General features: G+C 30.7%; 1 protein-coding gene across 4 annotated transcripts in view; it reads right to left on the reverse strand.

Moving 5' to 3' along the window:
* The window catches only part of LOC142334408 (modifier of mdg4-like), a 288,350-nt gene that overhangs the window by 49,253 nt on the left and 223,096 nt on the right, over positions 1–16,001 (reverse strand). The window contains exon 5 of one of the 4 annotated variants that reach the window (XM_075382485.1): positions 7,199–7,246. The exons of the other annotated variants lie outside the window; for them this stretch is intronic. Coding sequence (XP_075238600.1) covers positions 7,215–7,246 — 32 coding nt within the window. The 3' untranslated portion in view covers positions 7,199–7,214. The remainder of the gene's footprint in view (positions 1–7,198; positions 7,247–16,001) is intronic. 4 annotated transcript variants of the gene reach the window in all.

The following is a 16,001-nucleotide window of genomic DNA, read 5'->3' on the forward strand; positions in this document are numbered from 1 at the left end:
AACACAGCTACGCCTTGTAAGTCAAATTATGAAATCTAATTGAATTCCACTCAAAATATGATTCCATTCAGTCACAATTAGAAATGAATGTTGTTGATGATAGTTCGGCTTTAGATAGAGAACAAGTCGAAGAAAATTTATGCAGCATAGAATGTATGTGTCAACATAATCAAGAACATTATGTAGTTTCAGCTATTAAACAATTGCAATTGCAACTATCATCTTACCATTATTTGAAGGTGACAGTCTTGAATGGCCTCACTTTTTTAATATATTTAATGACTTAATCCACACTTGAAAAGATTAACAAATATTCAAAAATTACATTATTTACATTCCTTACTATGAGATGAAGCCATTGTTAAAATTCTTCCACTAACAAATGAAAATTTAAAATCGCATTAGATTTATTGATAAAACAATTTGATATTAAATTTATGATTGGATATTTTAATGCTGATCACACTTTAAAAATAAATTGTTTGAAAACAGAATCATTAGATCTTCCATCTAAATTCATTGAATTTCTTCAATTGTCAACTCGGTTGAAGCAATGAAACTTCTAGTTAACATATTCGAATTCATTGTAATTCAATTTCTAACCTTAAGGCTAGGTTATAATACTGCCAGACTATGGAAGGGAAGATTATCAAATAAGAACTGTCCAAATTTTCAAGAGTTCAAGGACAACATTACAACAATGCATTTAAATCACATTGCAAACATCCCACTTCAACCATTAACAAGGATCACAAACAACATAGTTAATTCTACATCTAACTTTAAACATTGTTTATTTTGTATGCTCCATCATCAGTTACAAAAATGCTATAAATTTTTTAATTTATCCAATGATGAACGAAGAGACATCATAATTGTTGTTTCATATGTTTTCACAAAAGGTCACAGTAACAATCAATGTTACTCAAATAGCTTTTGATTTATGTCAACAAAGACACAATACACTTGTTCATATTGATAAACCTCATTTTAAGTAATGATAAATTTAGTAATAATGACTATTGTTCACAATTAAAACAAAAATGTAATTTTGTCTACTGCTGTATGTAATGTAGATGTTTTTCGTCACTCATTTGTGTAGTCAAGTTAGACTCAGGCAGTCAATTAAACTTTTGCACATGTAAGTTTACTTGCAAATAGGGACTTCCAACTCAATAAAGAAAATTTCCCTATTTCAGGCATAGCTAATGCATTAGTCATATCTGATTATAATGTAGTACTTACTAGGGTTATTTTTTTTCAAGGTCCGATCGTTTGCGAAATAAAAACACGCAAAAATCGGATGAACCTTTGCGCATATGTGTTGCACAGCGTCTCTAGTATGGCCTTCAATCACCCCGCATCATTTCGTTTAGTTCTGAACACGCAGCTAGCACGTAAACATGTCTACAACAATAGTATCTCCCGCCAAGTGTGAAGTGCGTGCGGTAATTCGATTTCTTCAGGCTGACGGGTGTAATGCAGCTGAAATTCATCGATGAATACGTAATGTGTACGGTGAAACTTCAATGAGTGACAGCAAAGTGCGACAATGGTGCAGGAACTTTAAAGCAGGACGTACAGATGTTCATGATGCAGGCGGTCAGGGACGGAAGCGAGTGTCAACCGATGATCTCGTTAAGCGAGTGGATGGGGAAATTCGAGAAAATCGTTCGTTCACAATTTCTGAATTGAGTGATTCGTTTCCTGAAATTTCAAGGTCAGCTCTCTACACCGTTGTGAGTGAGAGACTTCAGTACCGCAAACTGTGTGCGAGATGGGTTCCCAAGATGCTGTCCGACCATCACAAAATAATGAGAATAGACGCCTCCTTAACGTTTCTCCAGCGTTACCACGATGAAGGAGAAGATTATTTGAAGAAAATTGTCACAGGGGACGAGACATGGGTCCATTTCGAAACTGAAGAAACAAAAAAACAATCCAAACAGTGGATGCATTCTCATTCTCCCAGTAAACCAAAGAAGTTCAAGCGAACCTTCTCCAACAGAAAGTGTATGGCTACTGTGTTCTGGGACCGGAATGGAGTTCTCTGGGTGGAATTCATGGAATGTGGCACGACCATCACTGCAGACTCATACTGCGTGACTCTTCAACGTCTACGACGGGCAATTCAGAATAAGCGGAGAGGAATGTTGTCATCAGGCATTGTTTTTCTCCATGACAATGCTCGGCCGCACACTGCAGCTGTAACAAAGAAGCTCCTGCAGCGTTTTCGTTGGGAAGTGTTTGATCACCCACCATACAGCCCGGACTTGGCTCCATCCGATTTTCACCTTTTTGCTCACATGAAATGCTGGCTGGCTAGGAGGACAAAATTTTGGCACAGACATCGAGGTGGAGACCAGCGTAGAAACATGGCTGAAAACACAGGCGGATCCGTTCTATGACGAGGGTATTGGGAAAGTTGGTACCACGCTACGACAAATGTCTAAATCGGAGTGGCGACCATGTAGAGAAATAGCGTAACTATGTAAGCACTTGTTACAAATAAAAACTTTTTATTTTCACTGTGGTTTTAATTTCGTGACCGATCGGACCTTGAAAAAAATAACCCTTGTACATTGCATTCACGATACAAAAACTTCTGCTACTATGTTGCAGAAGTTTTTTCTTCAAAATAGCATTGTGCTATTTTGCCAGACAGAACAAACAACCCGAATTTAATATATCAAATATTGATATTTTAATTAGAGCCCAATTTTATTTAAATCTTATTTTGTCTTGTAAACTTCTCTCTCGTAGACTCAAGCTTCAAGATATCCTACTATTCAAGAGATTTAAGGTAGGATATAATCTTATAGGTTGTCTTCCTACTAAATTTAAACATATTGCTGGTACAACCCATTTTATAAGCAACAATAACCAACTTAGATCATTCAACTATACTTGATTCTATTTCAATTAATGAAACTTCTATATGTGAAACACACTTCCAACTTCATACCACTAGGAACAATCAAGGCAGATTTATAGTCTCATTCATAAAATGCCGAATAGTACAGGCGAAACGAGCCTTCAGTCAGAAATATAATTTGTTTACATCAAAAATTAATTTAAATGTCAGGAAAAGATTTTTGAAAGTATACATCTGGAGTGTCACTTTATATGTAAGTGAAACTTGGACGATCGGAATATCTGAGAAGAAAAGATTAGCTTTTGAAATGTGGTGCTATAGGAGAATGTTAAAAATCAAATAGGTGGCGGCTAAAGTGACAAATGAAGAGGTTTTGCGGCAAATAGATGAAGAAAGAAGCATTTGGAAAAATATAGCTAAAAGAAGAGACAGACTTATAGGACATATATTAAGGCATCCTGGAATAGTAGCTTTAATATTGGAGGGACAGGTAGAAGGAAAAAATTGTGTAGGCAGGCAACATTTGTAATATGTAAAACAAATTGTTAGGGATGTAGGATGTAGGGGGTATACCGAAATGAAACGACTAGCACTAGATAGGGAATCTTTGAGAGCTGCATCAAACCAGTTAAATGACTGAAGACAAAAAAAAAAATTATAGTCTCATTACCACATAAATCTGATAAACTCTGGCCAGGTGTTCTTTCATTAATGCTAAAAATAGGTTCTTACATCTGGAATGAAGATTATGCAACAATTCTAATCTTAAAGGGGAATATTCCGCCTTTATGCAAGAATACTTAAGATTAGGTCATATATCATTTTTTAATTCTGTTGATTTATTAACTAATGATCAGATATGTATAAATTACCTCACCAACCAATATTTAAGCCCACAAGTCTAACTACTAATATCAGTTGTCTTTGATGGCTTGGCTAAAACTTCTAATGATTTGTCTCTTAGATACACTATTTGTTGGGTCTGTTGTCCAACAGGATTTATTCTCAATAATACTTTGTTTAGAATTCATAACAGTCATTACATCTGATATAGCAATAATGTGTCATCAAATACTAGTTAAACCTTACTGGCATTAATTTACAATTCATTTTGTGGCATGAATCTCCAGATCAACAACATTTTGCATTTAGAACTTACAACATATGGAACTGCTTCTGCTCCTTAGCAACTAAAAGTCTAACCCAAATAACAAATGAAAACCAAAGTAAAATCATTTCACTCGACCCATTTCTGGATCACTTACAACACTCTTCATTATATTAAGCTAAACATCCTATAATCCTACACTCAAAAACAATATAACTAAATTAATTTATTGCTGAGCATTTACGTATTTTACATTCTGGTATACAATTAACACATCATTCATCATGACAAAAATACTGGACCTTAAATACTAAATCAATCATTAATAAATATTTGAATTGTTTTAATTTTAATGCAAAAACTCAAGCGCAACAATGAGGTCAGAAACCACCTTTTGGAGATAGTACCTTCCTGTCCATTCTGTCTGTGCAGTGGACTATGAAGGTCAATTCGTCATGGCAGGCAGTGGTCCAAAGCCATGAATAAATCTTTATCACACTTTTTATATGCCTCAATACTAAGGCAATTCATTTAGAATTAGTCATTCATAGCAACTCAAGAGATTTAGTTCACAAATAGGTATTCCTATACACCTTACGTTCTGCCAAGAATATTTTGTATGACCTATTTAAATTTTTAATTCAACAAAACATAACATGGTCATTTATTCCACCCTATTTGCCCCATTTTGATGGATTATGGGAGAGTGCAATCAAAATTGTGAAATATCTACGCCGTGTTGTAGGACAAACAATCTTGAACTTTGAAGAATTGTATACGGTTTTAACACAGGTTTGAAGCCTGTCTTAATTCTCGTCCCATTTTTACTGTTTCTACAAATCATAGCGACCCAGAACCACTATCGCCTGGACATTTTCTTATTGGTTGTCCACTTATGTCTTCACCTGAACTCGATTACAAAGAAATTAGATTAACCGCCTAGGTCGTTGGCATTTAATCCATAAATTTGTCCAATCCATCAGGAAACTATGGTCTAAGGATTTTATCTCCAGCAGAGAAATAAATGGAGTTTTCCTTCATGTAATCTGTATATTGCAGACTTACTATTAATCTGTAAAGAAAAATGTTCACCAATTCAGTGGAAATTAGGAATTATCACTAAGGTTCATTCAGGTCCTGACCAATTAGTTTGAGTCATTGATTTGACTGCTGATGTCAGCTCAAAGACCTGTGCATAAGTTGTTTGCTGCCAGTGTCTGATAATTAATTGAATATTATTTATTTAAAAGAAAAACAAATACTTCACATGTTACTGATTGAGAATATTGTTAAAATAATTTTTTAATTATATTTATTATTGTACTTTATTAATGTGCTTTAAATTGTGATTTATATTATGGTCATAAATGTTTATATCTTACTGTATATTCAGATCTTACTCATATGCTCTAACACTCTACTCTACTAATTATTATACTACATTTACATGTACACGCATGTGTGTGCATACACATACACACACACACACACACATACAAATAGACATTGTATGTATGTCAGATGCAATGTCACTGTCATTTATATGACACCATGGTTATTTGGACCATTGGACACATTTCTCCTGCATCACGAACAACACATATAAAGAAATCCTAGTCTCTATAGATTATAGGTACAAGTGTGCAATACATATAAGTTTTAATATTCTGAGCATTGATATTACATTCTTGATCACCATTATATATTATATTAATAAAAAAATGTAAATTACATGCATACAATTTTATTATAACAATGTACTTGGTTAGTCATGAAAGGAAAATTTGTATTGTATGAGTATGAAAAATGCCAAGACTGAGAAGAATTTGAACCCAGAACCTCTGTCATTGAAATCTGACATTATAATACTATTTTTTGAAACTTAATTTTTATATAAGAAATTTTTTGCCAATTTTTTCCAGCTGTCAATTTTAACTGCTAAACATAAAAATGTGTTATTAATAATGTGCTACGATAGGAGTTATTGTGGGAGTATTCTACAAGGAGGTCAGTGAAGGAGCGAATTTCTAGTTAATTAAGTTCGACATGATTAAGGTGACACCACAAGTAATTCCAGTGTGGACAGTGCATGAAAACAAGACATGGTTTGGTGAGTTGTGTTAAGACTATATTGAGTACTAAATTTCATTCATAAATTGTTAGGGTAGTTTTATTTGTGAACAGCAAAGGTATGTGCAGTAAAAGAAAGAACTGTATACTTGTCTTACCTATTGTACTATTGTTGTTAATACAAAACTAGTAGTTAATGTCTTTTGTCAATGGGTCTAAATTATATTAAACTGCCTGTAAATAAATAATGATAATTACTTTAAATTCTGTTTTCTATGCATTCACTTTTTATAATTATTATTATTGACATTTATTATTATTGTTTGCTGTAATCATTATTATTCTGATTATTATTGTGGTTGTGATTATTTTTATTTGTATAATTGTCCTTTATTATTATTGATTCTTTTTTCAACTAATATTTTTTAATTAATAAACTTGTAATTATTTAACATTCTCAATTGTCAATCTCTCAATATTCTAATCGAGCTGTGAACATGTGACAATATTAGCTTGGTTAAGTATGAAAAAGTTGAGTTTGAGTTAAGTTTTAGAGACAAAGTTTAAGTTTGGGAGGAGGTTTATCAATGTGATGATAAAATACATCTTGTAAATGTACCTTAGAGTAAAAAGTAAATAATTATCATTCCTACATTATACCCAAAGGACTCATCTGTACAACTATAACATGTGCTGTTCATATTTTAAAAATAACCCAGAAAACACGATATTAATAACTTTTTTACTTTATAAGAATATAAAAGGGAAACGTCCACTCCGTCCTGTTCAAACAGACTATCTAAGCTTACCTGGTGTATGTAAGAGTATTGTATATATAAAATTGCATCCCCCACATAAGTGTAAATTACAGACAAATACTCACCCATTTCTGCGAGTGTATGGTATATAAAATAAATTTTTTTTATGAAGCTGGTTTATTGAAAAAATTATTAAAATTAAGAAAATATGGACTTTGTCTCATTTAATCAAATTTAATGTTGTTTTATTTGTTAATTATTTTATAAACTATACTTGTATACTTGAATGGTAAAGATGATGTGATAACACATAAAGCTTATTGGAGATGAGTTATACATTAGATGAAAAAAGTCATGCAGCAGTAACAAGATTACATTAGCACGTACCAGTTCAAGAAGTTATTTATGAAGATGAAGGTGCAAGAGCAAAATTAGCTGAAAAAGATAAAGATTTACAACTTTAACAGCTTGGTTTGAACTGAATAAAAATGATGCAATATAAGAAATATTTTTTTTTATTATGAGATACCTGAAAAGTACAAAAACTGAGGACAATATGATTTGGGGAGTAAAAGAAGTTATAGGAAGAACTGTAAAATCATATATTGAAAGATTGCATATAGTAAGTTCAGCACAAGGAGAAAGAATTCTTCTAGTTCAGAATTTTATTGTTGCATGTAAGAGGAGCTATAAATTGTAAGGATCTGTTAACAGTTAATAGAAAAGAATGTAAAAGTTATGAAAATGTATGAAAATCTTATAACTTATATGATACTACAAAAGATAAAACTCTGTAATTGAAATGTATTTCAACTTACATGCACCATTCGTGTTTTAATACAAAAATGCTAAACATAAAAAGAAAAAAATGTGTTATTTACAGATAAAAAATTAAGCTAATATTCTGAAAAGGGTTTTTTATGAAGCACAAGCTAGAAATTTAGTCAAGATAGACATTAAAAGACAGTTAGAAATTAATGGATTAACATTAGAGCAATTTGATATAGATTACCAACAATAAGTATAGATGATTTTAGATTTTGGGACTTGAAAGAAGAAAAAATAGAGAGTGAGGTGAGAGCAAAGTTGAATTAGCAGAAAAAAGAAGTTGATATTTTTGATAAAATCAATAAAATAGAACATTATATTGTAAAAGGTGGTTGTTTATACATTTTATGAAATACATTTACTTATGAGACAATCTGTCACTTAACTTAGAGCTAAAGAAATATAATATAGGTCTTGCAGCACATTTAATGTTAGATGTTAGAACAATGCATAAGAACTTTGGACTACCATTTAATGTTGATAAGAATTCAAGTTTAACTGCCAAACTGAATAATAAAGTAGGAAGAGAGTTAATGGAAACTTGTTTTTATAATTGATGAGATTTCAATGAATGTGAATACATGTTCGGATAAAGTACTGGTGAAAGAGTATCTTCTTCGGAGAATTACATTTTTTACAAGTGCAGAAGCAGCATTTCCTTTCATACTGTACAGAAAACAGTTCCCAGTAAAATTGTGTTATGCTATGACAATAAACAAGTAGAAACAGATGATAAATTTTGTAAGATCAGATTTATTTAAGCCAGCATTTACGCATGAGCTGCTTATGTTTGAGTTTCAAGAAGTACTCATAGATCACAGGGAGGTTTAAAAATAGCAGTTGATCTAAGTAAAGGTAATAAGATAAAGACTACTGTTTGAAAAGGAGTGTTATTGATTCGTTCACTATGTTTATGATGTAATAAAGATGAAAGTTAATTGTTAAGGTTCGTTGTCAATTAATTGTTGTCTCCTGAGGTTTATTGTTAGTTGATTAATGTAGTTCATGGGAGATTCTATATTGCGTTTATTGTTAATGAGTTATGAGGAAGATTTTGGATTGGATTGTTGATTTTGTTTGAGAGTGTTTTATGAAGAAAGACTTAAATGAATTCAAGCAAAATTGGCCTGAGTCCCGAAGGCCAAGAGCAGCTGAGATGTGCCTTAGGATGTGTCAAGACTAGTTATATTATTATTGATTTACTATTCCTGCTAATTATATCTAGCTATTTTAAATCAAAATCCCAGTAATTATTGTTTAAATCTGAAAAGACAAAATAAAAACTATTTTTCATAGTAAAGTTACTGTTAGTCATCTATTCAGTTCTGTGTGGTTAAACATGCAATCATGTTGAAGACAATTTCAATGATGAATATTATTGTTGCATGACTAAGAACAGATTTAATAACTTTACTGATATCTCAAATAGTAAAGTATGTAGAGATATCATTACAGTTTTTCAAAATAAAATATTTTGGTGGGAAATGTAACAAACACCACAAAAGTTATGTTATGACTGTCCAAATTTTTTGTTTGCATTAGATATGTAAAATAGTGAATTCCATATGCATAAATAGTATTAAAGTATAAAAAACAGATTATAATAGTAATTTTTAGGTTCCTTGCTGGTTCTGATTGATGTTTTCTTAAGATTTGATGATGTTACTATGGCAATTTAAAACCACCTATGGCAGTACTGGGTTATCATATTACAAAGATTATGTTTATTATATTACATTAAACATTTTTATTAACTAATCTAATTGAAGAAAAAAATCACTGTCACTAAACACCACATAGTTGTCACCACTACCGACTTGGTAGATTAATTTGAAAAAATTAAAAATAAACTTTAAAATTAGTTGAGGGCAATCTGCTTAACACTAAGCTACACAGTCCTTTGCAAAAGACTGTGCACTGTCCTTGGCCTCTAGGGACTACAGAATATCAATGATAAAAAAGTAATAGACATTTGATAATTTTGTTTCTCAATGAAAAACTGTTGATAAAAATTTTGAAAAGTAATTAAAAAAAGAAGTGTATAGTTATAAAAGTCAAGTTGAAGAAGATAATAATAAATATAAAAAAGAGAAGCCAACTGTAGAGTATCATTAATAATTTAAATATATAGTATATAAATTGAACAAGTAATTGCTAAATCCCTCCTTTTCTGTAATTCATTACATTTTAGACATATAAAAATAAACCATCAAAACTGTTTTTAATATAATTTCTTTTTTCAATATAATTAATAAATTATATAAGATACAGAATATTTTAATAACTGAAGTTAGTAAATATCTCAAGCCATATGAGTAGGTGAATAGATAATTTCTATATCACATAACTTCTCTATAGACAGACGTCTAACTCTGGCAATAATTTTCAAATTCCAGAAAGAAAGTAAAGTAAACCTCATTTAAAAATTTTCATATCTACAAATTGCTTTGGCAAAACTAATATAATCATATCAGATTTATCCAACATTAAAAAAATCTTTCTTAAAAGTTCCCAGTAGAAAAACATGTTTTGGCTGTCCAGTCAAAACATTACTACCACTAAAATAAAACACAGATGACATTACTAACAAACTTCATGGGCAGGTTAGTTTTTGATTAGAATCGTGATGGACTTATTACTTTCACATAAACATACACACATACATTAGAATTGTTTAACTGTAGTAAGAATACTATTAAAACTAGTCCTTGACCACGACCTTGTATATCTATAAGAACGCTAATAATTTTTTGTTCTGTTCTTCTACATGATGGTCGATGATGATATTAATTTGAAATTTAATAATTTTTTGTACCACACCAAACCAAACTGTGTGATAAAATATTCTTAAAAAAATTTACTTAAAATATTTTCAGTACTGTTATATTCACACTGGCATTATGTAACAGAATGTGGTCCTTTCCTGTGAACATGTAAAATATCAAGATTGTTGTCAATGTTTATTGAATTGTGTTTAGACATGATTAGCAGATATTTTGACTCTACATTTGTTGGTCACATAAAATTTTAATTTTTTTAGATGCACTGTTCTTTCCTGTTACCCCTTTGCACCATCACTACATACTGCAATACATTTTGTGCAGTCTATGTTATAGTTTTTAGTAGCTTCATAAAAAACATCAAAAAACATGTTCCATGACCAGGTATTGATTTGCAAAACAACATATTTTCTTTGATTGATCTGTCCCTATCATATTCATGTCGCACAAAATATAAGAACTGAGGAATGTATGCCACATCTGTTGATTCATCAAACTGTATATTAAAAAATTCACTTGAACTCACTCGCTGAATTATCAGACTGCTAACATCAGCAGCCATGTCATTGATTCGCCTTTATAGTAAAACTAGAAAGCGGAATCTTTTTCTTGCCTCTTCTCTTGAATTCTTGCCTCTTTTCTTGAATTCATCTTCTTGCCTCTTCCACACCTATTATAACACTGACCATACCAACTGCAATAGGGAATGTGAGGTTTTCTGTGACTGTATGTGGTTTGGAGATCTTAGCTACTCTAATGTTACAAGGTAAGATCCTTGAAGTGCACTTCAAGGCTTCAATCAGTAAGGCTTGATTTACAAATAGAAGCTGGTTGATTTCTCAAAGTATGTAATTTTCTTATGAAAAATTCCAAGGATTTGGTTTTATGATCTGGATTATTAAGAAAGTTTCCAAGTGTCAAATTAATTTTGATGGCTTCATTCTTTCATCAGAAAGGACTTGGAAGCAAACCACACAATTGGGTGGCTTTCCATCCAATGAGGTAAAACCGTATTTAAATAACTGTCATTGTACAATCTTGTCTTTTTACAAATTGATTCGCTGGATGTAGATGGCTCACTTCATTTTTTCTCATTTTTATCCATTTTGTATGAATCGAATTAAAAAAGAAAAAAGCAGTTACGCTGTTGACTGCACACTAAAAAAATGAAACTTCAATTATTATTTTCAATGAAACTTTTAAAAATTTAAATAAAGGCACAAGTTTGAAACTAAACTGACATTTTGCAATCCCTTACGCCTTTTATACTGCTGAAAACACAATGTGTTGAAATGTATCATGTACATATTTGAATACGACACTCTCACAGCAAATATTATGCAAGCAGAGTTATACAGAGCAAGTACACTTCAAGTTGGAACCTGTGAATTGTTTATGTTTATAGGCTTCATACATGCATCTTCATACCCATTGTTATCGACACAACTAAATAGTTTTAACTAGGTTTCATTGGGTTGGGGTTGGGGTATAGCAAAATATTCCTTATATATATTTTTTTTACTTTTTGGAAGGTTGTGGAGCTAAAAAGGTTGACAATCACTGACGAACAGTATAAAAATATTTTTTAAAATATTTAATTTATTTTTAAAACAATAATGAGTTTTATGACAGAAAAAATTGAAAATACTGTACAACAATCACACCAGAATGTTTGACAGACAATAAAATGTTAGTTCAAGATCCATTATAATGGTAGTTAGATATTGATCAACTTGATGATGAAAATATTTTTAAGTTTTACTTACTTTTGGGAAGCACAATTTGCTTGTGGACTAATATGTTAAAAAGGCTGTATGGATACAAACAATTTAAGTGGGGGAAGTTGAAACACTAGAAAGTATAACAAAAACAGTTGCAAGATAGAATTGTACAATTGCAAACATTTCATGTTTATTTTCTGATTATTATTATACAGGGTTTTCATAAAAGAATGGTGCTGTTTTGAACATGGTTTAAATTAAAACAGAATTACTTACAGTTTATGTTTTTTATTTTTCAAATTTGTCGTCTCCAACATTTTTTTACATAATTAATAAATTTCAATATGTGTGCCCTTAGTCACTCAACAAATGCTCAAACGATACTCAACTTCTCTCCAAACATTAGTTAACATTTCTTCGTTAATGGTTGTCACTGCTTCATTTTTTTAAGTGGTTTAGGTCGCAAATTTTTTGTGTATAAACAACGCTTTTGATGTACCCCCACAAGAAATAATTGCAAGGTGTCAGGTCTGGGCTCCTTGAAGGCCAAAGTATGGGTCCTTGCCAGCATATCCATCGATCTCCAAATTTTTCGTTCAAAGTATCCGTGACCAATGCATTGAAGTGCGAGGGAGCACAATCTTGTTGGAAATGAAGTTGATGAATGTTTTCGAGTTCATCCAGCTGAGGAAAGCAATAATTGGTTAACATGTCAAGATACACAACTCCATTAATTGTTTTTTCAGCAAAGAAGAAAGGCCCTATTACACGATTTTTCATCACACCACCCCAAACAATAACTTTAGGCGAATCATGTTGTTTCTCAATAATTGTGTGTGGGTTTTCAGAGCTCCATATTCGTGAATTGTTCTGTTAACACATCCATTCACATGGAATGTAGCTTCGTCTGTAAAAATTATATCATCTAAAAATGATTCGTTTTCACTTATTCTGTCCAACATTTCAACAGCGAAATTGTAACATTTTACACTATCATAGGGTTTCAATTCCTGCGGTATCTGGATTTTATAAGCGTGTAATTTCAGTTTTTTATGTAAAACTTTGTGAACTGTTGATTTTGGAATACCCAATTCGACGCTTCGATGGGGGATGGACTTTCCAGGACTTCTAATTGCCAATTGTCTAATTAGTTCAACCATTTCGTCTGGTACCCTTGGTCTGCCGGTGATTTCTGTTTCTTAACTGATCCAGTTTCTTTGAATTGTTTGAACCAACATGTTATGTAATTTTTGTGTGGTGGATCTCTTCCAAATTCACGTCGAAACGCATGTTGAACTAAAATTACGGATTTTAATTCAGCCATCAATAAAACACACTTTGCTTTGTCTTTATCTGAGAACATAGTAACTCACTACACTCACCGCAACAACAATACAAGAACTGACGTTATGGTTACAACTGCTGATAAACAAACTTTTGGGTTGGAGGCTTTCAGGGATACCAATATAACATCTAGAAATTTTCCTACAATCTTCCTACTGCACCATTCTTTTATGATAACCCTGTATTTGATTTTATTGACATAAGTGACTATTTGGTTTAAATCCAAATCTATTATCTTAATACAATGAATAAATTAATTAAAATTTAATGCAATGAATGAACAAATACAGGAAGGAAATTAAATTGGTAAGTTGGATGTGACTAGGTTTAAGAACTATTGATCAGGATGAGTGGAAGAGAGTGGCATGTATTACTGAAATATTTGATGTGGCTAAATATTAAGTAAATTTTGCTTGTAACACAAATAATAAAAAGTTAATATAGTGTTCTGATGTTATAACTAAAACTGATGGTACCACAAGAAATGCATTGTTCAATTTACAACATGAAATAATGTAAACCTAACAAATGAAGAACTGAAAAATAGTTTATTTAATAATGGAAAGAATACCAGTAATCATTAAGCAGAAATAAAAGAAACATGTGAATATCTTGCTAAATTCTAAAAATGAGATGGAATGAAAGTGATATTAAAATGTATTCCAGTAGATTAGAAAATGTCTTCTGTGATGGTAATACAAACTATTTTATTTTATTTTAGGTAATAAATTTACATTTTAGGTAAAAAGCACGAGAATAATGGTGCAATGGTGGATTGTGTACAGTTTAGGTCAAATGAATCTTCTAAATTTCAGCAGTACTTGAGGAGCACAATACTGTAAATTTTAAAATAAGTAAAACAGCAAGGTGATTATCATAGCTGCAACATAAATGTTTTGTTAAGCAATAAAATAGAATTTATGATTAAGAGAAAGGTGAAATCTGGTGCTCTTTTCATTGCAGCTATAAAAAAATCTGATGTGGACACCACACGACTTTCTTGTACATCCATTAAATTACATTTACATATTTTTGCTGCACTTCATTTAAACTTAATTTATCTGAAAGTGAGATACGATCCTCCAATTATTTAATACAAGTGGACAGTTACACAATTGCTAAAATACTAGTTTTTATTAACATCAAATATTTATACAATTATTAATTCAACAATCTTACCTGAAATATTAGGTTAGAGTAAAAGTCCCTTGATTACTCTTTAAATAAATTTTTTACAAAATAATCCAATAACAAAAACTGATTTTTTTACACTAAAGTTCACTAAACGGAATAGTTTAATTATTATTAACTTTTATTTATTCGATACACCAGAAATCTTGTGCATATTACGTACAAGCGAACATTTTTTTAACAATCACTTTAAATTGCAAAAATTTATTTAAAAAAAAATAAATACACAATTTTTATAAAAATTTGCCAAGAAAATCCAAAAATTATACAATTATAAATTATAATTTTTAAATATTAAATAATCAGATGTTTCACCAAATCTATTTACACATACACATATGTAATGACGATTAAATTACATTTACACATTTTTAAAAGAACATACAATTTTATTTCACTAATAATTTTTTTCATTATTGAATTATTATTTATGTAATTTTTTTACAATCACCGGTTATTAAATATGAAATAAATATATTTAAATTTAAAAAAAAAAAAAAAAAAGGAGATGAAGTCTGATTTGAACCGATGATGAGCCTTCCCTTTAAGATCCAAATATTTCATTAACTAAGATTTTAATTTTATTTTCGATTGCAATCAAAAAGGAGGGTGAACAACTAGATGTTACAACAGTGCTAAATCCAAAATTTCAACATCCTACGGCTAATCGTTTTTGAGTTATGCAAGATACATATGCACATACATACGGTCACGCCGAAACTAGTCAAAATGGATATTTCCGTTGAAATATGAAAACTGAAATGTTTCGCGACCACAATACATCCTCTACTTTGTACAAGGAAGTAAAGAAAAAATGAGATGAAATCTGAAGATTGAAAATTTTCACGATCACAATACTAACTTTACTTTGTAAAACTAAAAATAGCCTTAATAAAAAGAAAAAATATACTAAAAATGACTCTAGACTGCGGTGGTCCAAATGCTGTATATCGTAAATCCAAATTGCAAGTACAGCATATAAACAAATTATTAAACTCCGATTGCAAAACAAATTTATTAATAATCTTAACAATTCATTACTGTGCTATAAGTTAATCATTAATCGTAAGAGAATTTATGTGTAATGTTAAACAATAATTTGCTATTTTTTTTTTTTTTTGTTAAAATAAATAAGAATTAGATATCATATAAGACATGGCCTACATCTGAATAGAAATGGTAAACTCAATATCAAACATAATTTCAGTTTTAAAAAGTGAAACAGGATAATTTACCCCTAGAGATAAAGTGGGTAATATATTAATAAGGAAATTACTATGTATATTATTTATAAAGAAAGTGATTATCTTTTACAAAACACCAGAG

Source organism: Lycorma delicatula, chromosome 1 (genome assembly GCF_047948215.1).
Source record: "Lycorma delicatula isolate Av1 chromosome 1, ASM4794821v1, whole genome shotgun sequence".
NCBI classification, from domain to species: Eukaryota; Metazoa; Arthropoda; class Insecta; order Hemiptera; family Fulgoridae; genus Lycorma; species Lycorma delicatula.